The sequence below is a fragment of the Achroia grisella genome, unplaced genomic scaffold (genome assembly GCF_030625045.1).
Source record: "Achroia grisella isolate CSIRO2021 unplaced genomic scaffold, CSIRO_AGI_Agris_v1 utg900, whole genome shotgun sequence".
Classification (NCBI taxonomy): domain Eukaryota; kingdom Metazoa; phylum Arthropoda; class Insecta; order Lepidoptera; family Pyralidae; genus Achroia; species Achroia grisella.
This window is the reverse complement of record NW_026713059.1, coordinates 2442811-2466139: the sequence shown is the minus strand read 5'-3', so window position 1 is coordinate 2466139 and position 23329 is coordinate 2442811. Positions and strand designations below refer to the sequence as shown.

The window sequence follows — 23329 nt, the reverse complement described above, 5'->3', positions numbered from 1 at the left end:
ATCTTTAGAGCTTTCGACTTTTTTTTTACTAAACAACTTCTGTGTCTATTACAGTGAATAAAACTACCCACCAATCTTTACTTAAGATTTAGATTTAGAGCTTTCGACTTCTTTTTACTAAACAACTTCAGAGTTTGTTTAGTGAATAAAACAAAAGAAATAATATTCAGCAGTTCATGAATAAGGAGACAAACTAACAGCCATTGATTTTTTATCTATATATAGATATATCTGAAGTACTTATCAATGTCAATAGGCTATTAATACGATTACAACTTACCATTAAAGAGTTTACGTCTTTATTCTATTTGTGATATGAAGTATTTTTACATAACCGGTCAACGGAGAGGGCAGTCATTTAAAGTGTCTTAGGTAACAATAATGTAGACGTACAGCTTAACAACAGTCCATTAATACCTTCCACCACGATCGGTCTGTCTATAATTTAGTCTATTATATTCTGGTATTTGTAATAGACATACAAGATGAAACTTATCATCCTCGCTTTAGTGACTATGATTGCATTGGGTAGTGCTTTGCCACGAGTAGATCTATATAAATTAGTGATCTCCAACGATATTGGTGAGTTTTATTTTATTTTCTATACGTACCTATAGGTATTATTTGTTAGTGAATCGATTGGAACGAAATGAAAGTTATAAGCTTCCTACTACAAAAAATGTTTGTCATTTAAATTGGTTAAGGCGCTTTTGAGACTGCTTTTTGACGTACTTAAACAATAATATTCCAACATGTGCAGACTTAGGTATCTATGATTTTTGTATACCTAGTAAGATTTCTTAACTAATATAGTTGGAATTGTGTTTTTTTCTTGTGTTATTTCTCGTATGCAAACATAACAGAACCATATAAAGCCTTGATAAAGTATTCACTAAGCTGGATAATGTTGGATTTATTTAATCTGTCAAGGTGTACCAGTAATCAATTAAGAATTGGTTAAGTTAATGCCTTCGTGGTTTAGTGCTGTCTCCCTTGATGATGGTCCAGGTTTTAATCCTTGCATAATGGAATATGATAGGTAATAAACACTTGTATTCATGCTTATAGGATGATTATTGGTCTGACCCGTTTATCTTTTAGATATATTGTATCTCAGTTGTATAGTAGATCTATTCTATCTTTTCTATGGAGAAAAGATAGAATATATCTACTATATGATGGTATGAGGTATGAAAATTTTGTCCAGGATAATTATAAAAAAAACACTGACTTGTGAATATGGCGGCAAAATCAATTGCTTAAACATTTGCTTGCACATTACTTTTGTCTTTCCCCTAAAGTAAAGAATTACTACAAAATTAAGGTAAAATAAAAAAATATATAATTAAATAAGTTTTTCTGTATTCCCTAATTTAAATTTTGTATTTTCAGATGACACGAATGTGAATGATGAATATGATCTCGATAATACTGCGGCAGTATCCCCCAATTTGTACATCCCTATGGAACTTAGGGGTTGCAATAACGTCGGATGTGATAATATCTGCAAGGTACTAGGTTTCAAACATGGCAAATGTGTGTCGGCCAACACTTGTCGCTGTTACAATTAATTTTTGTTATAAAATCGATGTTTATGCGGTTACTTGTAAACTGTACTTATGTTAATCTTTATATGCATTTTGTATTTTAATTAAATTTTTCCAATTATCTAAATAGTTTCTTATTAATACATACTGACATCAACCTACTTACCTAAATGTATCCATGTGTTTGTTTGGCTTTAGTAGATACAGACTAGACACTTTTTGCTAAATATATGAATACTCGCCTCTTGTCTTTTATAGATAAGCTATTCAGACTATTATTTTATAGTTTATCATATCGCACTATTCCTGGAAAAAGGAAGTAAGTGATTTTTACCAACTTTTCAGGAGCTTAAAAAAACTGTCCTATATTTTTTGTATGAGTTCTAGAAATAAGTTTCAAAGAGAAAATCGTAGGTCACAGTTGCCTTCAACTACATGTGTCATTTAATTTAGGAACAGCTTCATGTACTTCCAGATAATCTAAAAAAACACAGTTACTTCTGTATTCCACGAAACACAAAGAACATTTGCAGGGGTAACTACAATTATTGCTTTTTTGTTATGTATTTTGAAATATATGAACAAATTTTACTCTACTTACGCCTTTATACTCTTCTATATTTCATTATAATCTAGAATTGCAAGTATAATTACGTTGTTATTTAACGGAAAATCATTTTTTGTACATCGAGTTACGTATTTCTAGGGAGCAATTTATTTTAGTTTAGTTAGTGTATTTATAAAAATAGCTTTTATAATGCGGAAAGTAACTGAATATTTAATTTGTATCATGTAATACCTACTTCTTACAGTAAATAGTCTATTATGTGCGTGCATGTAAGTCAAAAGTATAAATATAGGGGCAAATTAATTTAGAGAATATGAAAACAAACAGGGTTATTATTAATATATTATTATTTTTAAAGAAACGGTTATTGCCTCCATAATCAACTTAATCAAAAAATGTTCAAAATAGTGATATTTTTATTATTTTTATTAACCTTCATTATCCTCAACTTTGGAATCGGACTCTGTGGTAGCAGATTTAGTACTTAAGTTCTTATAAAACGTCTGATAGTGTGGTGGTATGTTTTTATCTTTATATAGATTCATCAAGTCTTTGTATATATGTTAGGTATCGGTAGCGTAGGTGCATCATACTAATGCCTGATTTCAGAAGGCTCGCTGTGTGCAGCTCTTTTTTTCTCATAACTCTTCCCCTTCTATTTGTCTATTATTTGGTGTCTCATCAGCGAATGCGTATTTTATTTGGAATTTCCCCGGACATTGAGGATCTGCCGAAATCTCTTTAATTTTACTCCAACTCGTGTAGTAAATATATGAGGTCCTAACATATGAAATTTGTAAGGGATTAACCTAATTACTCCCTTACAAAACACCAAAATTGATTTTTCAAAATATAATATATTTATTTAATCAAAATATGGTCCATTGCTATTCATGCACTTTTGCCATTTGATAGGTAGTTTTATTGATCCCTTTACTAAAAAACCATTAGGACGGGTATCGATAAATCGGATTTGAATTTTTTCCCTTGCAAGCAATTATCCAAATTTTGAAAGAAAGCAGCAAGATCCGGGAAGTACGGTGGATATATTGGACATTTGAAGCTCTTCTAATTTCGTAACGTTGTCCTGAAGCAGCAGTGGCCTACGGTGATTGACCAGTCTCGGTTGTTTAGCAGCTAGCTTTTCCATCATGGTTTGCAATTGCTGACAATACACATCTGCCATAATATTCTGGCCAGATTTAAGAAAGCTGAAATGAACAACACAGGCACTAGTCCACTAAGTGCTCACAAGTAACTTTTTTGAGTTTGAATTTTCGCTTGGGGCAGGATTTGGTTAGTTTGCTAGGATTCAGCCATTGCGATGAGTGTTTCCGATTATCGTACAAGATCCACTTTTCATAACAGGTAATGATCCGATTTAAAATCTCTTCATTATTATGCCTGTTGGCTAATAACGCAGCAATCTACGTGCGTTTGTAGATTTGCTCCATTCAATTCATGATCTTTTCAAGCTTTTTTCACCTTCCCAATTTGCTTGAAGTGGATTAAAACAGTTTTGTTACTAACACTGCAGCCTGCAGTTAACTCGGACGTGGTTATCGATGGATCCGCTTCCACATTAGCCTTTAATTCTTCATTATCAACCTTGGACTCTGGCTGCTCACGGGGCTTGTTTTGCACGAAATTTCCAGAACGAAAACATTGGAACCAAAAACGCACCGTGTTTTCTTTTGCAACATCATCGCCATACACATCATTAATTCTTCGAGTCGTTATAAGTATAAACTATGCATTTTAGCGCAATTATGCTTTTCATCTAGAATTTATCATTGTTAGATTGCGGAGATAATGCGATTCTTTATGTGGAAACATATTAATTTGATCAATGACATTTTTGGTTTACTTCTTATTTTGATTGGTCTATTAGTATGTTATCGACAACCTTATCGATTTGGACCACCTTCATCGTTAACTGAATCATAAAAAAATCATAATAATACATACATCGAACTACTACATTTCCTCCTTCTACCATCAACTCCTACATTTTAATAGCGATATTAGTTCTAATATAAGTTAAGGAGTGTCCGGCGCCTTCCTGCAAGATGAACCGACGATATCACGAAGGTGACCGGGATCGATGGAAACAAAACGCGGAAGATCGCACATGGTGTAAGAAATTGGGAAATAAATAAATAATACTCAACAATTAACAGCGCCTTCTAGTCACACGGTATGAAGAGCTTGTGTTATGGGACAACTGATGTTGTCCCATAACACAAGCTTTATATCAATAAATACTTAGATTTTATATACATACATGAAACATATACATAGAAAACTCCCAGACCCACACAAACAATCATACTCATGAATACAAATATCTGCACCGTCCGAGGAATCGAACCCGCGACCATTGGAAGTAAATCGGTGTGCTTAACCGCTAGACCACCAAAGCCAAATTGGGACAGGCCTATATCCAACTGTGGGTAGACACAAGTTGAAATTATGATGATTAGTACTTTAATAGTTTTCAGAAATCTTTAATATAATATTCTAAACGTGAAAGTTTGTAAGTATGGATCTTTGTTGCTCTGTCACGCAAAAACTACTGAATGGATTTTTACGAAACTTTACACTAATATAGCTTATGCATCTGAATAACACAGGATATATGTTTCGATTGGAATAGTATTGAAATTTAACGCGGGCACAGCTAGTAATTTATAACAAAGTAACGTTTGCGGGACCAGCTAGTATTGTATGTGTACCTATTATGGGCAGTGGGAATTAATATTGAATATTATTGCTAGCAATATAAGGTACATTTAGTTCCACGCGGTCCATCCTGGAAACCATTGTTAGTTAATTCCTGTTAGACCTACAATAAGATTCACTGGCAATTGTATATTCGTTTATACATATTTAAAATATAAGTATTCTTTTTATCTATTGTTTTTATATACACTTGTATCAATTCGCTCTTCTATGGTAAATGTCTAAAAGCAGATCGATTTTTCTATCATTTATTATTACTATTCCTGGCAAATTCACCTGATCTCCTGCTCCTCCTATCATCCATCATTGGTGCGCCGTCAGCTTATACAATTAGCTAAAAATAGTTTATTTTTTACTTAATTTTAATTACATGAACATATTCTTAATTTTTTTTTCTTGTAAATACATGCTATTCAAAATTACCCAACATCAGGTATGAAATGTTATGTGTAAAAAAGAAGTAACTACAACTACACTTTACGCATTGTGAAGTTTTGCTGGGGGAAAAGTATGTAACAATAATCACACATAAACTATCAGCTAAAAGTTTCGTAGAAGAAGTAAGTAATTAGAATTACACAATAGTCCTAGATTGTAAGATATAGGAACAAGTATTTAAGTATATTTGCGTTAAACATTTTTTTGTAAATCTTCTTTTAAAATTTACGTAAATACAATTATGACTTTATGAGCGGGATAATTGTAAAGCGAATAAATGCAAATACGCATACCTCTATTTTATGCTGGAATTTTATGTTTTCTAAAGTCGCAAAATTTTAGTATTTTTGCATTTATTCTTTCATTTTTGTCGATAGCTTCATGAGATTTTGACAGAAGGTGTAATCCGTGAAGCTCTCTTTATCTATGTAATAATAAATTTTTGACGCTAGTGTAGTTGCGGCCTTTTTACCGGGATGTGCGATATCATTTTTAAATGACGTACAACATAAAACATTTTAGGGTCGGCAACGCGCACGTGACACCCCTGGTGTTTAAGGCGTCCAGAGGCTACAGTAACCCTTTATAATTAGATGGACAGTATGCTTCTTTGCCACCAATACATTGACCTAACTTTATGAGTATACATTTTGTATTATGCGAGAATCGTACCCGCGACCGTCAGTAGGCGGGTTCCTATGCCGTCAAGGTTACCTTGATACTTTTTTGACGGATATTATTTTTTTGTGTCTGTCTATATTTCCTTATGGGATTATAAATTGTATTCGGGGAATTACCGATGGCGGCGAAGTATCATAACATACATGTATAAATTGTTGTGATTCACTGTTAGAGATTTTCCTTGTTTGTTTTGTAGGTAGGTTCTTAGAGAGTGTTTTTATTATTACGATATAGACCTATTTTAAGAAAAAGTGGTTTATTATCTGAGTTACTATTACCACAGATAAGAGAATATTACTTGCTATTACTAATTTATTTGATTAAAATAATATTTTTACATGTAATTAAAATATAATATCAATCGACATGGAATTCGATTCGATATATATGTACGAATATAAATATATATGATGCCTCTTGATGGTAACCGTTGCCTATATATCTACATGAACATTTATTCTAAATATCTGTAAGTTGATACTCGTAGTGATAGTTGGTTATTTTGATCATAGCATGAACTTTGATATTATTATGGTACCGCCTGCTACATCCTATCGACCCTCATGCTGAAATCTGGGCCCGACGGGACGAACTTGGAAACAGAAGCTATATAAATTTTAATGCTTAAAAATAAATAAATAAATTATCGAGTTCTTCCCCAGGTTACCCATTGAAATATATATTAGTTAACCATAGTCTGAAATTAAACAAATAATAACTTGCTATGTTTGATTTTGGCACTACATTTATTTTATTAACATTTTAAGCGTGTTCTCAGAAATGCGGTTTCAGAATGTCCAGACAAAACAAAACGTGGGCACACGTGTAGAAATATTCCAAGATAAATAATTTATTGTACATGTGGTTGTTCCATTCAAATCAAAGTAGAATTACTTCTAAGTACAGATATTTGTTTATGCGCCCGTATGTGTTACTACGACTCTAACGAAGCAAAACACTGTGGCACTGTATTGTAGGTTGTAGGTACGTGTGGATATTAAACAACTAATAAAAATACTTACCAGACATGGGACAGGTTGATTTTCATGCGGTCCCCCGTGAAACTGTCGTGGCAAATTGCCATTTGCAAATATGGGCTATCTGACCTGAATTCATGCTCATTTTGTCATCTTTCACTGGTGCCCTACCTGCGTATACCATCAGCGCAGGTGGGTGCATCATTCCAATGTCATCCATAAAAAATCCTACCCATATATTTTGATGAAATAATCTTTACTCATAAAGAAATTTCGCCAAGTTGCGCTTGGTGGACATTCGAATTCGTACACAGATTAATCTGTTTGCGAATATTCTTAAATATATTTTTTCTCTCTATTTCTATAGTTTGGTTTCTGCATAAATATTTATTAATCGTTTCTAAAATACATGTGTCAGAAATATTGTGTAATTATTTTAATATATAACATAGTTTTAAAGTATAATTCTAGATGTTTTTATTTACAGTAATCAGTCATTTTTATTAAATTATTTCGTTTTAATAATAATAAATAAGATTCTTGTAAAAGTAGTTTTAAATCTCGCAATTTGTATAATGTTTGCCTGATAATATTTATTGCATTATCTGTATAATACAGGATAACGTGTCGTGACAACAGGCTAACGACTTTTATAGTAGTTTAACACTTATATTATTAAATATCTATGTATGTATTACGCAGAAATAGAAGACTAACAGAGATAAGAAATGCACTATAACATGTTTCCTGTTTTGATTGTACATTTAAAGTTTTGGTAAATTTAATCCAACCTTTGCTTCAAAGAAGAAACTTTAGGGGGAAAGGGGATTGTTAGTACTGTGGACTGATAGTCTCATTACTAGCAATGTGTACCACATCCGGTCTCCTTCACGCGGTTTCCCTTGGATACTGATACTTATCTGACCACATGTTCATCTTATAATCCTATAGGTACTTGTGCCCCGCCAGCGTAAACAGTTCCATTATCAGCAATAAAAAAAGCAAGAAAATATAATTAAACACATTATGTGTTTGTCCAACTGTTTGAGAATTTTAGAATTTCCTTAATACTCTCTAATATATTTAAGTATTTTGCTAATATTATTTTATTCTGTGTTATTCATAATTCTAATATGTAATGATATTCTGCTATATACAAATGAATGAATTTATCAAAATTAATGAAAAATAAATATTATATTTATTACAGATATTGTTATTTGGGTTTCACATAAGTAATTTATAGAACGTAAAACTTTCAGAATTAACAAAAAAAATCTAATTGTCAGTTGATATTCAATACTATCACATATTTAATCTCTTTTTAGGTGTTTTTATTGTACCACTATGGTAGTATACACGCATACAACCTAAATACGGTAAACAGTCACTAATATAGTAATAATAATATAATACAGTAATAATAATAGTATTTTAATAGTGGTTAGATACATGGGATAAATCAAACGTCAATAGGCTGCTAATAGTGATAATATTTAAAGAAGCTATCTTCTTTAAATATTGTCACTATTAGTGAGCATTATATATTTACACTAAGATAATGCATTGCTTGTTACTTGTCTATGATGCTAGCGAAAAGATATTTTTTGTTATTTATTAAACTTACAATTTACGTTGTGCAGAAGAGTATTAAAATCTATGGACAATCTATTGTTTGCTGCCAGCAAGTAATAGAAAAATACAAAATCAGACAATACGATTTTTGTACTGCTGGTCCCTGAGAGCGAGAACGCTGAAACTAATGGTTCGTTAGTACATAAATTAGCCACACAGTATGAACAAAAGCACTGCGATTTTAAAAACCATTTACATTTGTTCGAATATCGAACAAATTAAAGCAATACTTTAATTTTTTAGAAAGAAGAAGAAGAAAGAAAGATATTCATTGTCAATCAATAATATGATTACAAATAATCAAATAGCAATAAAATTATACGTATGTGTTATTTATTAATTGCCGATATGGCCCACACTCATCATTAGACAGTAAGTTGTCACAGTGCTGTTATTCTGCATGGGCATCTACATTTTTCCATATTAAATTGAAATGGTTTCGTACAATATGGACGATTCTGTCGGCATGTGTGGATGCTTAGGTGAAACTATGGCTAAATGTATAAATTTATCCTTATTTCGCAGAAAGTTTCGATAAACATTGCAAAATGGAGTCGGCTGATGTTTACAATATGTACCTACTCATAAGTGGTTACAAGATAATATTTTCAGTAATAAATTAAATACAATTTATGTAAATACGTACCGTTTACCATTATCTATACTTATTCGTAATCAAGGTTGGGCTCCTTTTTGAAGTCTGTTACTTACTTTGTATTATTATATTATGTTATAATTATATGATACCTATATTTTTATTTATAAATGCCAGAATAAACATATTGTTTTAAATATTAATGAACTTGCTTTTATTCATTTATTTGAGAGATTTGTTCTTATCTTTGAACTCCATCTTATAAACGTGGTATTGTTTTATTTAGATAAGTTTACAATATTATTTTGTGCCTTGTACACGAAATTAATAGGCGTTAGAACCAGGCTAGCCTGAATTATGTAATATTTAGGAACCTAAATATTAAATATCATGACGTATACATAGTGCATATACATGTATATATAATATAGTCAGTACCCTCATAAATGTACACTATATATATTTTTTAATTCATTGACCTAGTAGATTGCCTCACTATGAGAATACGAAAGGTTGCTTTCAATTAATCTTGGGATATACACAGATTTCCTATTTGAAATCGACACGAATAAAATTGCAGCACCAATAGTTAGTTTACGTCCTCCTAAATGAGCCGACAAATGATAATACTGTAATAGAGGTAGAAAAAATGTTGGTAATCTTTCTTACTTTCCTTTTAAGGCTAGCTAAAATACCTGCGGGTGACGCTATCATTAATTTGGCAGTCCTGGCTCTGTGAATTGCCAAGGTGTTGTTGCAGGATATTCGCTTGCTTACTTGAGTTTGATTGATCATTTATATAACGCTATATAACATAGAAATATAGTCAATATTATACTATATCGCCACATATATATATATATATATATATATATATATATATATATATATATATATATATATATATATATATATATACAATCAGGTGAAATCAATTCAACTATGTTTACACATCGAGTAATAACATATATACATATATGTTTGTGTAACATAACATTTTTATGAATTCTAAATCGGATTCGTTAATGTATTTTTTAGTCGACAATTTTTGTAAGTTTTTTAAAAAGTTGAAGCTACTATTATTTTTACGTGGAATAAAAATCCATTATGTATTCAAAACGTATAAACTATATGGGTTATCAATGTTATTTCTAAGCAAAAGTATATACCTACTAATATGCTGATGGCATGAAGTAACTTACATTAACTTGACATTTATCATTATATTTCTCACTTTGTAATATATTTTTAAATTATAATCCTTGTGTTATTGTAATGAATAAGTTATGTACGTAACTGGAAAGTTTCATCAAAATCAGTTCCACAGTTTTTGTGTGAAAAAGTAACAAACATCCATCCATACTTACAAACTTTCGAGTTTATATTATTAGTAAAAATGCAGATTCTTATACTTACGCAGAAGTAACTCTGTCCGTCTTTTTTTGCCACCAAGCTGCTTGCGTTACTGTTTGAAGAATGAGACATGACACAAGAATTATAGGGTAGGGAGGCATGATACCTTAGTAATCAGGAATGACAATGCGAGGGAGGTGTCATATGTCGACGTGTTGTTCTTGGTCCTGTTCATGTTCTTATATATGTGACGGATCCTAGCTTAAAAGGTCAGCTTGTTTGCCGTTACAGTAAAATAGAAGAAACATTTTACATTGATTTTGATTGTCAAAATTATATGTAAGTTACGAGTATATGTGAATATAATCAACGTAAGATGGGGAGTTAAATGAATCAACTTGTTAAGTATGTATGTTAGCTTCATTATATTTGTCTCTCATTCACTATTATACTATATATTTACTTCATTGTAAATCTATTGAAACGTTTCCATTTACTACTAATGAACTGAACTTAATTGTAAATCTACAAATAAATGTAGGTTCAATATTTTAGCGTTAATGAATTGTAAATGTAAATTAAATTAATGTAAATAAATATTTTTTTAATGAATCATAATGGAATGATGCACCCGTATGCGATAACGGTTTATATTTGATGTTATAATTATTGTCATATATGCTAAATTAAAGTAATAACAACTATAAATAATGAAGAACATATATTTAAAACACGACTATATTTTTAATAAATTATTTATTTTATAATTTTGACATATTATGTTCTATTTTATATAACAAGAATAGCAATTGAGTCAATATTCACCTATAGAGAAGAAAGAATCAAGGACTGCACAAATTAAATTTAAGACCAATGGCGTCCTGGCGTTAAAGAGGACTAGTATGACATATCGCCGTGAATTGTAATTTATTATATACTAGCTACTGGCCGCGGCTTCGCACATGTGTACATGCATTATATATATAAACCTTCCTTTGAATCACTCCGAAAAAAACCGTTTCAAAATCCGTTGCGTAGCTTTAAAGATTGAAGCGAACAGACAGCGGAAGCGAATGAATTTTATGCTATATAAGTAGTATCATCATTACATATAGCTTATAAAGCAAGCAGCTTGGAGGCAGATAATAGGCAGGCAATAGTTGCAGCGTAATTAAATAGACAAGAGAGTTTAAGGCACAGAAAATAATATTTGAATTTGAGTTGACGGCTACCGCAAACATGAAAAATCATCACAGTTCAAAACCGGAGCAAACTCCACGGATTTCGAAAACAAATTCTGTGTTTAAAGTGATGTGTTTACAAAGCGGGCGAAATTTTAATTACTCTGAGAGACCGGCAACGATAATATGTAGCAGACGGGAAAACATGATGTAGTGATTTACTTTTTTCTTATCGAGAGCCTAATATCTATCTATTATTGCCCTGTTTTAGACCTCAAAGAGCTCAGTTAATTTTCTGACTGATTTGCTGGTAATGGAAATATTGATAACAAACCGAACTTTATAAGAATTATGGCAGTTTGGACGACAGTCATGAAGTATATTTATTATAGATTTATTTATTGCCAGGTGTACAATCAATTTGAATAATTCCTTATGATATTGTGCTTATTCCTGAGATTTCTAAATATGTCCAAGTGATTTAGGTTAAAAGGATCGCATGTGTCAGTCTAAGATATTATCCATCAATTTACCAAATTCTATTCATCATTCAACCAAATTTCATTGATGTACCAAATTCCATTCCTATCAATATTGAGGCGTGATTGAGTAACAAACATCAAAATTTCTTTATAACTTTTATTTTATTTAAATAAATAAATAAAATAAAAGTTATAATAATTTGTTGATTAACTAAATAGTTAATCAACAAATTATATACATTATTTAATATTACATAATCAGTAAAGCCGAAATGCGTGAGCAGTATGACATTATCAGTAATATTAAATTTTATAATACAAAATATAACAACATTTTGTGTAACAAAAAACAAAGAAAAACAAGTTGATCATTTCATTGGTATATTTCTAATTCATATTAAAAAATATTAAAATATTTATTTTTTATCTGGTACAGCAGAGTTGAATATTAGTTTCATAATGGGGATGGGCAATGATTTGATATTTAAGTTTTTGTGTTATACTTGTTTGGATTAACTTAATGAATACAAATGTTTGAACCTTATGAGGAATCAACCCCGCGACCATAGGAAGTAAGGCGGTGTGCTAAATCACCACCACTAGTGTGTATGCAGTAACCTATCTGTGATTAATTCTTTAGTTAAGCTATGCAATACTCGAGATGGAAGTAGTAGGTCCCCGGGGTGGCTACACGATGCCTCCAGTTATCAATTACGAACCTAAAGCGGTACAAACACGACTTGTTTGCATCCCCTGCCCTCCCCTGATGTTTGTACTCCATTAGGCACATTAATTAGTGAACCCACGGATGGCGATTGATGAAACCTTACTGGATTTCGAGTGATTTGATTTGTACCGAACCTTCCTTAATCCTTCAGAAGTCTAAGATAAATAAAACAAATGTTTCGGAAACGGAATATTATATATTTGGACTGAAACGAGTGACTTATAAATTAAAATGATTATTTGTTTTGCTATTTAAATATTTAATAGGTTATATAGATGTGAAAAAAAATATTTTTCTAAAACAGTACAGTACCTATTTAATACCAGTACCTAATCATATTAAAAATATAACTGATCGCTATCTGTACATGGACTATATCACACATGAGATGAAATATTAATGGGATGATGAGGGATGATACCACAACAATACAATAGAACAAACCATTGATTGTTTGAATTTCTGTCTGTCTTTGCGTTTGTTCGAGTACTTTTTAGTTGAACTATTTTTATTGTACCACAGGTACCTTATAAGATGGGTACAATGACAATAAACTTAAAACAGTTATCTAATTATTTAACTCTGTTCAAAAATAACTTCTCAGACAGGTATAAGGTGGGTACAATGACAATAAACTTAAACATAAGTTTATTGTCACATCTTATAAGGTACCTGTTTGAGAAGTTTTATTTGACCAGAGTTAAATAATTAGATAACTGTTATTACCTAATTAGTAAATTAAATATATTTATATATGTGTAAATAAAAAAAAGAAAACATGTATATTTAGATCACCTACAAATACCTAATGTAAACAATAATTAAAATGTAAATTTAACATAACAAAGTATCACTACATGTTTATTGTGGTTAGTAATTTATAAATGAGAGTGATTCATTGTAATAATTAATAGGTGCATTACCTTACTTAAATAAATATTAAATATTGCTTTATTGTTTATTTGCAGATAGGACAAGTAAATATTAGTTGTTGCTTTAAACTTAAAAAAGAAGGGATTTTCAACTCTCATCTCTCTCATCTCATCTATAACTTTTTTAGTAATATACATACCATATGCATACATTACTCGGAAATAAGCAAAAATGTTAAAATACATTGTTATAGGAAGGTAAATGTATCTGATGTCTTTTATCGCTTCTCTAATCTATTTTAATTTTCAAAGGTATTAATATCAGCTTAGTAAAAGTCATGGCCTAGTATTCTTATTTGTTGTGTGTGGTGTAAAATAATAAAATAAATAAACAGCCAGAAAAAAATCAAATAAGTCATATAAAATATATATAGGCTTTGTCAAGTACAAAACCACATAGAATTCCCTGTGTACTGTTTCATTTTAACAGTTTTATATTCGTTTTGTTTCTCGTATTATTCGTTAGCGGAAGCGAGAAGAGGCAGTAATTAAGGGTGATATTAATACAGAACTATTGAGTGGATGCCGCCGCGTCGGTATTCCGATATTGCGGTCCTCTATCGGTGATCGTTCAAGTGTGATACGGACGGAATGTTCTGGATAACTCCGACATCATTATAATATTATGTCCCCCTATTTTCTTTACCGATCTATGTGTTGTCTGCGACGCATCCTATATTATAGTTAACAAAAATGATTAACTTGTCAACTTCTTCTTTTTAAATAACGTTTGATTTATAATAGTAGAATACGTTCATTTATTTCCGAAATATACATGTAAAATAAAAAAATTCTACCAATCGCTGTATACGTATATACGAAAGATAAATGAAAAAACTTTTACTGGGGGACTTTATCAATTAAACTCATGAACCCAAAACAATTGTTGTTAAAATTTTTATCCGTTTGCATATGCGTTTGTGTGTGCTAATATCAGAAATGATTTAACCCAGTTGGATTTTCGCTTAAATATTGTGGTAAGCTTCCCTTCGGTGTTTGTTTTATTTTAATCGAAAAAAAAGTTTTAAACAATTATTATTCCGAATATCGTGGGTATGAAGTTGCAGTTAGTGATGCTATATTAGTTAGCCGCGAACATATCGTAAGCAATATGGGTGACCCTCATAAGGGCTACTAAAATTCTATAAATAGAAATGTCTGTCATTGAACGAAGGGAGGACACCATTACGTATGTAAATACTTATTTCCTGAACATGACTGGCTTTACGTCCCCAAGGGACAGTCTCGTATCGACAACGATTTTTCCGCCATTTTATTTATTAGGGTCCCGTACATACTTAACCTCATCCGTTTATCTGACAGATTCTACTCGATAGATCGATATTAATGTTGTTTTTATGCTTTCAAAAGTTGGACTTTAATAGTGCTGTATAATCACATACTGTTAAGACACCAATATATATTGGACTAAATGTATAACTTACAACTCTGTCAACGTAGAATACCAAAAACTAAAAATATATCTAAGTTTTTAGTATTTGGAAACCCATGTATTCAGAATTGTAGGTTAAAATCGGTTAGACAATTGCTCAATCGTGTTCAGGAGCTTGCATTTTATATCGTTAAATTAGATATTAAACAAACAACAATACATACTTAGTAACCGGATTGGAAGGTTTTTTATAGACGATATGGATGTGGCTTGGTAGATAAATATGTTATACAACCAGAGATATCTCAGACTCAGTTATTTCAGCCTTAAAGCAGCTCGCATTGGATGCTATGTATTAGAACAAAAAGTGAAATTATAGAATAAGAGGCATGACATCTCAGTTCTTTGGAATGATTCATGAATGCACGGGTGTCATATGATAACATAATGTTTGTGATTCAAATTCCATAAAAAATATTATATATAATAATTTCGATAATTTCGAAAAATTTTTAACAAGCCGTTTTGTGTGGGCATCGCTCATAAACCATTAGAAAGTAAGTCAGTGCACTGAACCGTTGAAATACATAATATTAATTATGTAAATTTCATTATTAGTAATACGTAGTGGTACGTGTTAATATTAACGATGAATAATATAATTGATTTGAACTGCTAAAATATTTGAAAAGGCTTAACTTTGTTCGAGCGAACGATTATTTGGAATAGCTTATGAATATTACTCAGATTTAGGTAATATGTACATAATCTATGTTCAATCATTAAATTTAATATTTATATGTTTAAAACTGATTATTACACATTACAATTTGTTTTATTTTGGATGAATATGATCCACCACATGGTGTATGTACGTTAATGGTATACTAGGGAGAGACGCCAGTGGAAGGTGATGATGAGCATGAAGTCAAGTCATTTAGTCCATCGTTGCGAATTCACCAGCAATTAAATACGATGTTTTCTATGGATGAATGTGTTAAGGTCGACCTGGAATTATATATTAAGCTGTAACTAAGGTTAAATTATAATTATTGAAATGGTTTTAGTTGGATTGGTATTGGATTTTGGGTGCCTTTGGAATATTAAAGCAGGTAACAAAAAAAAAATCAGTGAACATATATTTACTGTCAACGTAATTGAATTTGTCAATATAAACACTTAGTCAGACAAAAAAATGGTTCAAGTTTATAATAATTTCATTGAAATTATTAGCTAGTATACATATATATTATAATTTTTATGAAATACAAGTGTAAATAGAATATGTCACACTCATAACTAACCACAGTAACTACAGTCATATAAAATAGGTATTTACCTTATTGTAACAATTACTTTCTTGTTGCTATAATAAGAATAATCTGATATTGGATCACGGCGTCCGCGTCGTCTAAATTAATGTTAACTCCCCGTTAATTGCAATTTGGTCAAGACTCGAGCAAATTTGTCTTTCTATACTATTGTTTTTGATAGGTTAGAAGTTGTTCTTTATGGCAACAACAAAATGGTAAAATACAGTAATAAATAATAAGTAATACCTAATAGAAAAATGTTTGCTTACAAAACATTACAAAATCATTACCACTTCTACATTCTTAAAAAAGAGAAGACTAAACTTCTCTTTTTCAAGATGAACCTTCTCACCTAAAGACTAGAATAGACTAGACTCTAAAATTCATTTGGATATAGACATCAAAGGACCTTATACAATGCAAAGATTTTCAATTTTTTTAACAGCCTATTTTTTTTAATCGAACCGCGATTTTTGATAGTAAGACGGTGTTCGAAACTGCTAATCCACCGAGGCCGTTAAGTTATTTATAATTAATAATTAATGTTAATGCAGTCTTAATGTTACAAGTTTATTCTTAATCAATTATATGTTCTGTTTGTATAATCAGATAATATTACAAAAACAGTCCGTTCATTTAAATTAGATAAATCTGCTTCCATTTCAGAGGAACTTGATACCACGCCCGTGTAATATTTATTTGCCAGCATCTACTGTTAGTATGCCGTTTATTTATCCAAGCTGCATCTTGTTGTTGCAATGTAAGCCGTAAATATCTAGAAACTCATTAACACAAATGTCTCGTATTAATTGCATGTAGCAAGTTGCAGCCCTCCACTCAAGCGGAAATGTCGCGAGTCAATTAAAATTAACAAGTTTACAGTTTAATATGCACTATTTAGATATATATTGGATTAATTAATAATTTCCTTAACTATATGCTACAGTTAAAGTAAGTACTGTATGATATTATACATATACTTACGTTGTAACAACAATTGACTTATTTTCAAACTATTTTAATATTGGTCGTTGCTGGCTTTTACAGCTTTACTGGACGAAAGTACATGGCACTTGAAAATCAAGGAAGGACATATAGAACGGCTGAAGGATACGACTTAAGTCTGATCTAGGCACTGCGAGGATCAAAACGAAATTTTATTTTTTATAAAAAAGATTGCAAGAATAAATAGCAAAGAAAAAAAAGAGACCGCTATTTAGTGATAAGGCAGTCCATTGTTATCTTTGTCTTGCAAATAGTAATAATATGTGTTTATCTACTTGTACATATTTTATGAATAGAATAGAAAATAATTTATTGAAACAAACTTACATTAGAAGCTCATTTGGAAAGCTGTTTCATCACAAGAAGAATAAGCAAGAAACTTGCATGTAAAAGAGCATTTTGAATAATTTTGTTGTTACTTTACATTTTTAAGTTGAAGCGTGTGTTTTTAAGTTAAATACAAACAACTTATTTAGTAACTAAATAAGAATAAATCAGTCGTAGTGCTAAGTAATATGTAACTGTATTTTCTATGACCCCTCGTAGAAACAATAAAGAGATAACAAACAGAGATTCATTCTTCATAAAGTTTGAAGAAATATAATAATTTTGATATAAATATTTTCTATTACTTTCCAGTATTGTATAGCAAATTGCAGTTGAATTTCATTTGTAGCATCTGTCCGTCAGCATGAAATTCTCAATACAAGTCAAGTATTTATAAAAAAGTAGTGAAACATTTTTTTCGTTTGAAACTATATTACTAGTTTTAAACGAAAAAAATGTTTACTTTAATGTTTCTTATTAATCTGTTCTTAAGTAATTCAGGCATTTCTTATCTAACGAGTATCAAATTATGACATTCCAAACTTAACAAAGTTTAAAAAAATTGTCATAATTTATGTTCTTTGTTTCTATCGTTGAGCTCCATTGATGTGTTATATATCAAAGTTCTATTGTCTGTTGGCGACTGTTTTTTTACGTATTGTATTTCAATCACATTTGCCAGAACAAAGATAAAAATACATATAGAAAAATTCTGGAATTACCATATTTCATACTATACAAGTATTTATCTACTTCTTTTATTTGTTTCAAAAAGTGTATCTAAACATGTACAAAATATGAATGTTATGTAGTTAGACATATGATTATACATACTATACTAATAGTACAGGTCTATTAATTTGATCGACATCGGTATATAAAATAAAGAAGAGGAAGTGTATTATTAGTTTAGAACGTTGCATGAATAAAATTTAAATATTTTGACGTGACTTTGGTATTTTGCACTTGTTTCTACAAAGGCGAAATCTCATTTCTGATAAACTTGTAGGATAGTTTTCGTAGTATACCGTCGCTTGTTCAAATGTATTTTGATGCATTGATAGAGTTTACGTTTTGAATGGAACACAGGCACCAAGACAGCACAGTTGAAAGCAGAAATTGCATACAGGAAGTATTATTTTCTATTCTTCCATTTATACTTCTTTTGAAAAATTAGTACAAACGGTGAAAATGTACAAAGATGCGCAAGTATGCTAATTAATTATTAAAGATAAACTTTCTTCTGTTTAGATAAGTAGGAAAATATATTAGGCAGCCAAGAGCCAGCTTATGATATGAATATAATATGAATAGCTACTTATACATATCATCGATATCAATACGCGTTAATATTATAAATACTAAAGTGTGTTTTCCTGTATGTTTGAGTTACATTTTCAAGCCATTATAGACTATCTTTTAAATTAAAAAAGCAAGCGACAGCGCGGGTAACTGTCAGTATTTTATACATTACGTAATATATATACACTATATTATTAATAGAATGTATTAAAATTTGTGACATTTACAAACTTCATTCCAAAACCAAACTACAATCCGTGCTGGTCAGATCTTCATAAATTACATTTGTACCTCAAAGTCCTTTCGTAATCTTTATAAGAAAAGCAGCACCACTTCTCTAGTCCAATTGTCCATCTCTATTTCCAATCCATTCAAAAATGAACACACAATTTCATCCAAATTGATCCAACTGTTTAGTAGGAATTGGGTGTCAAACACACGTACAGAAAAATATTAAATATAAAGATAATTAATAATACGTCACAAGAAAGTCTCCCATACTCTCACAAGTTACGTTAATTGTCACATGTCGTTCATATTACACGATATTAGCTTTCATAAAGAAAATAATAATATCGTTTCGTTTAATTTCTTCTTCCTGAAACGTATTTTTCTGATTGAATAAGTCTACAAAAAAGCTCACACTTAGTTCAAAGGTAAAGCGGGCTTTACGTTTTATTAATATTCATGAGACTCAAAGAGGCTAAGGGCAAGACAAATTTTCAAATGTACCTATATACTTAAGGTTATGTATGTTAACATTTAATATATTATACTTCGTTAATACGATTCAGAAGGCAAATGTCAAATTGTTTTAACAATGTTCGGAACAAGTAGTACAGCACATATTAGCGCTTTTAAAATTGTGGCAGTGTAAAAACAATAATATGGTTATTGTTGACCTATAGTGTCAGTGACGTAAAAATATGATAATACATAAGAATATGCTCTATATGAATAAGACCGTGAGGAAAGAAGAAATCTAATATTGCAACGGGAGTATTTTTGTATATGGCACGGGACTTAAATGGTACATGTAATTGCGTCATACTATGAAACTTTGGAATATAGTATAGAAATAACTAAACTGAGGTAGCAAGTAAATTTTGGATATAATTATATATTTTTTTCCCAATGACCAATGCATTGAGCAAGGAAACATTGTAATAATTTATGTATTTATTAAAACTTAACACAAATAAAGGTGCATGTTACGGACTTAACACCTAAACTAGAGGGATTTTCTCCCAGTCAACTATGGGACAAACAGAGATTCGTAATACAAAATATTTAATAAATAATTCTATTATAAACGTATTATATAATAAACGTCTTTCTCACCTTGATTATATGTGGAATTATTTATTAAGTATTTTGTAAATAAATATTCTTATGTGTATTTACAATTATTTTAATATCAGTAGATTTACACATAACAAAATATACTTAAGACTGTAATTCTAAATTACTGTCTCTGACTGACTGAATCTGTAATTATTGTATCACAAATATTGTTAACTGTCTCTGTAGTGGCAAATACATGACTGCCTGAATGCATTTAGTTTTAAATAACTGTGGAAAGAGGTGAGTCTACATATATTATTACTACCTGTGCCCGCGGTTTCACCCGCGTGAAATTTATAGCCTATATATTATTCTGATGCATAACCTATATTACTGTAAAGTTACATGAAAATCCGTTCAGTTGTTTTTGTGAGAAAGAGTAACAAACATCCATCGATACTACTCAAAATATTATAAACACAAACTTTCGTATTTATAATATTAATGAGATATATTTTATATAGTTTAAATACAAAATTAAAGTCAGTCAAGTACGACCTATGTTTGCCATTTAGGCCCTGTTCTGTAAATACCTACCGAAAATCTTTGAATATCTTTTAAGTACCCGCCGTACCTGAGTGCGGTCGTAAGTAGGAACAAGTGGTTCGTTTCTCTCATTGTCTGTAAACACAGTCCTACGGCAAACTTAATTAACTTAGTTGCAAGTGCTTTTGAAGTAGGCCCTCTAATTAAAACTTAAATTAATATACGTCACGTGCGGTTGTTTCCTGTAGGGCTTTTAGATTCCGCGAGCAAAGTCATTATTACTTTGGAATATTTACGTAAGTATAATGAAATAATACATACGTATTTACAAAATGTGTGAAGAAGGTGAATCACCTTTGACAACTGTTCTTATATAATATTTGCATGTACAGGACTTAATTGTTAAGTTTAATTGATAAATTCATTAGTTCATATGGAGGAACTACGCTTCACATAAATGTGGTTCTAAGTTTGCCTTGCTCTTGGTTAGGTCAACTTATGTAATGAACACTAAATTCCTTGCGATCTGGTGAGCAGTAATTAAGAACAGGGAAGTATAAATTGAATAGACACGCCTGCAATCACAGAGATAAATTTTTTAGATACTAAATGTCTCATGAATTTAACTTAGTAATGGTAACTTGAATAAGAATTAATAAATAAATCAGTTTTCAACCTTTATTGTTGATTTCGAGTAAATGAATTTAGCTCCAGGAACTTTTCTTAATTATTCCCCAGTTTTAAAACTCGGCCGGCTTTTTTTAACCCAGTAACGCAGCACCCGAAAACTTTCAGAATTAACAAGTCTACGACCAACCCTCGCAATATTTTATTGTATCTATTTGGATAATTAATGTCAAATATATGTTATTCAATATATTTTTGTTATGATTTGATTTCTACAATACAATTAGTAATTTGACTTCAATCAGAAGAAAGTTCTCAAAAGAATTTTTATAGTCCAACAATATCTAGTATCACCCTATTGATTTCAACTAGTACGAGCCAATAGATAGCTTTGAAGTAGGAATTCTGTACGTATAAAATTCCACCATCATTATATTATACGAGTTGAAGACATATTGTATTCCAAGGACGGACACAGGCTGTATTTTGTGTAAAAATAACAGATAAAGACGCGGGCAACAGCTAGTACATTTCTATATTTAATTTTGTATCAGTAGGCTTATAAATCATAGTTATATTTACAGGAATGGCAAGAGATTACATTGGGGACGGGCATCAACGCTTTTCCAATAATAACTGCCCAGAAATGAAAGCCTTTATGGATCGTAAACGGAAAATTATAGTCTTGGACGTCGGGGGTCATTTTCACCGGACATTTGGTCTTAATACTGTACAGGCAGTGTTAGCACAACGATGACTTGTGACGAATATCAATAGGAACCAAGCGTGTTGAGCTAAATTGAAAACCTTAATATTAGGTCGTTATTCTTATTGAACGTACATAGTTCGTTTATACGTTCAGTATCTGATGGAATAAGTTTTTATAACACCAGAAGAAAACTGTTATATATTTTGATCGATGTCTCCGAAAATACTTTCTTAGTGCCTGAGGAAGTTATATACATTTATTTTGTTTGTACGTAAGAAGATTATTTTATATACTACATTTATAACACCTGTAAAATATACATATATAATATAAAATATATATGCTAGACAATAATGTTGTTAGAATTTCCATTATTTACAGTTAATATATTTACTATATATGTAATATATAAAGTATTTGTTTGTATGACTTTTTATACAATTGGTGAAAAATAAGCAAACGGCCCATATAATGCTAAACGGTTACCGTAGCCTATGTACGCCTGAAGCTCCTGTGGTGTCACTTGCGCATTTTCAACCTTTAAGAAAACTCAAATGACTCTAGCGACTGTACATAGATATATAATTCTGTATATTCGAAAAGAGTATTGTTTCTGGTTCAAGAGCCGTGATTAGCTAACGTTTTGAATCTGAATACAAAAGATTTGCAAATGATATCTGGCGTAAAGACAGGTAAATTAAAATGGCTACAGTGAGAGAGTAATATTAATATTATTGTATTACCAGGTCGATGGAGGTGTACTAGAGCGTTAAATATTAAAGCTTTAGCGCGGGACCTATCAAACTGAGCTGGGTATAGAAACTGAATCCTGCTATTTCAATCCATTCAATATTCCTTCAACTCAAATGAGAAGCCTTTCATATTTAGTGTTACACTTATCATGTTTAGTTTGTTAGTAATATACTTCTCAATTCATCAAAGTTAAATTTGTAAAAAAAATATCT

The 23329-nt window shown here is 30.7% G+C and overlaps 1 protein-coding gene across 1 annotated transcript; it reads left to right on the top strand.

The window, feature by feature from the left end:
• Positions 1 to 379: 379 nt before the first annotated feature.
• Positions 380 to 1674, top strand: LOC131853326 (uncharacterized). Its single transcript, XM_059204186.1, has 2 exons — positions 380 to 582; positions 1393 to 1674. Exons 1-2 carry the CDS (start codon positions 486 to 488, stop codon positions 1569 to 1571), a joined length of 276 nt encoding a protein of 91 aa, XP_059060169.1. The 5' UTR covers positions 380 to 485; the 3' UTR covers positions 1572 to 1674.
• The last annotated feature ends 21655 nt before the right edge of the window (positions 1675 to 23329 follow it).

Excerpts from the sequence above, each read along its gene's own strand:
- LOC131853326 (XM_059204186.1), top strand. The coding sequence starts at position 486 with ATGAAACTTATCATCCTCGCTTTAGTGACTATGATTGCATTGGGTAGT. Across the intron at positions 583-1,392 it reads AGTGATCTCCAACGATATTG|ATGACACGAATGTGAATGAT; the intron begins GTGAGTTTTATT and ends TTGTATTTTCAG.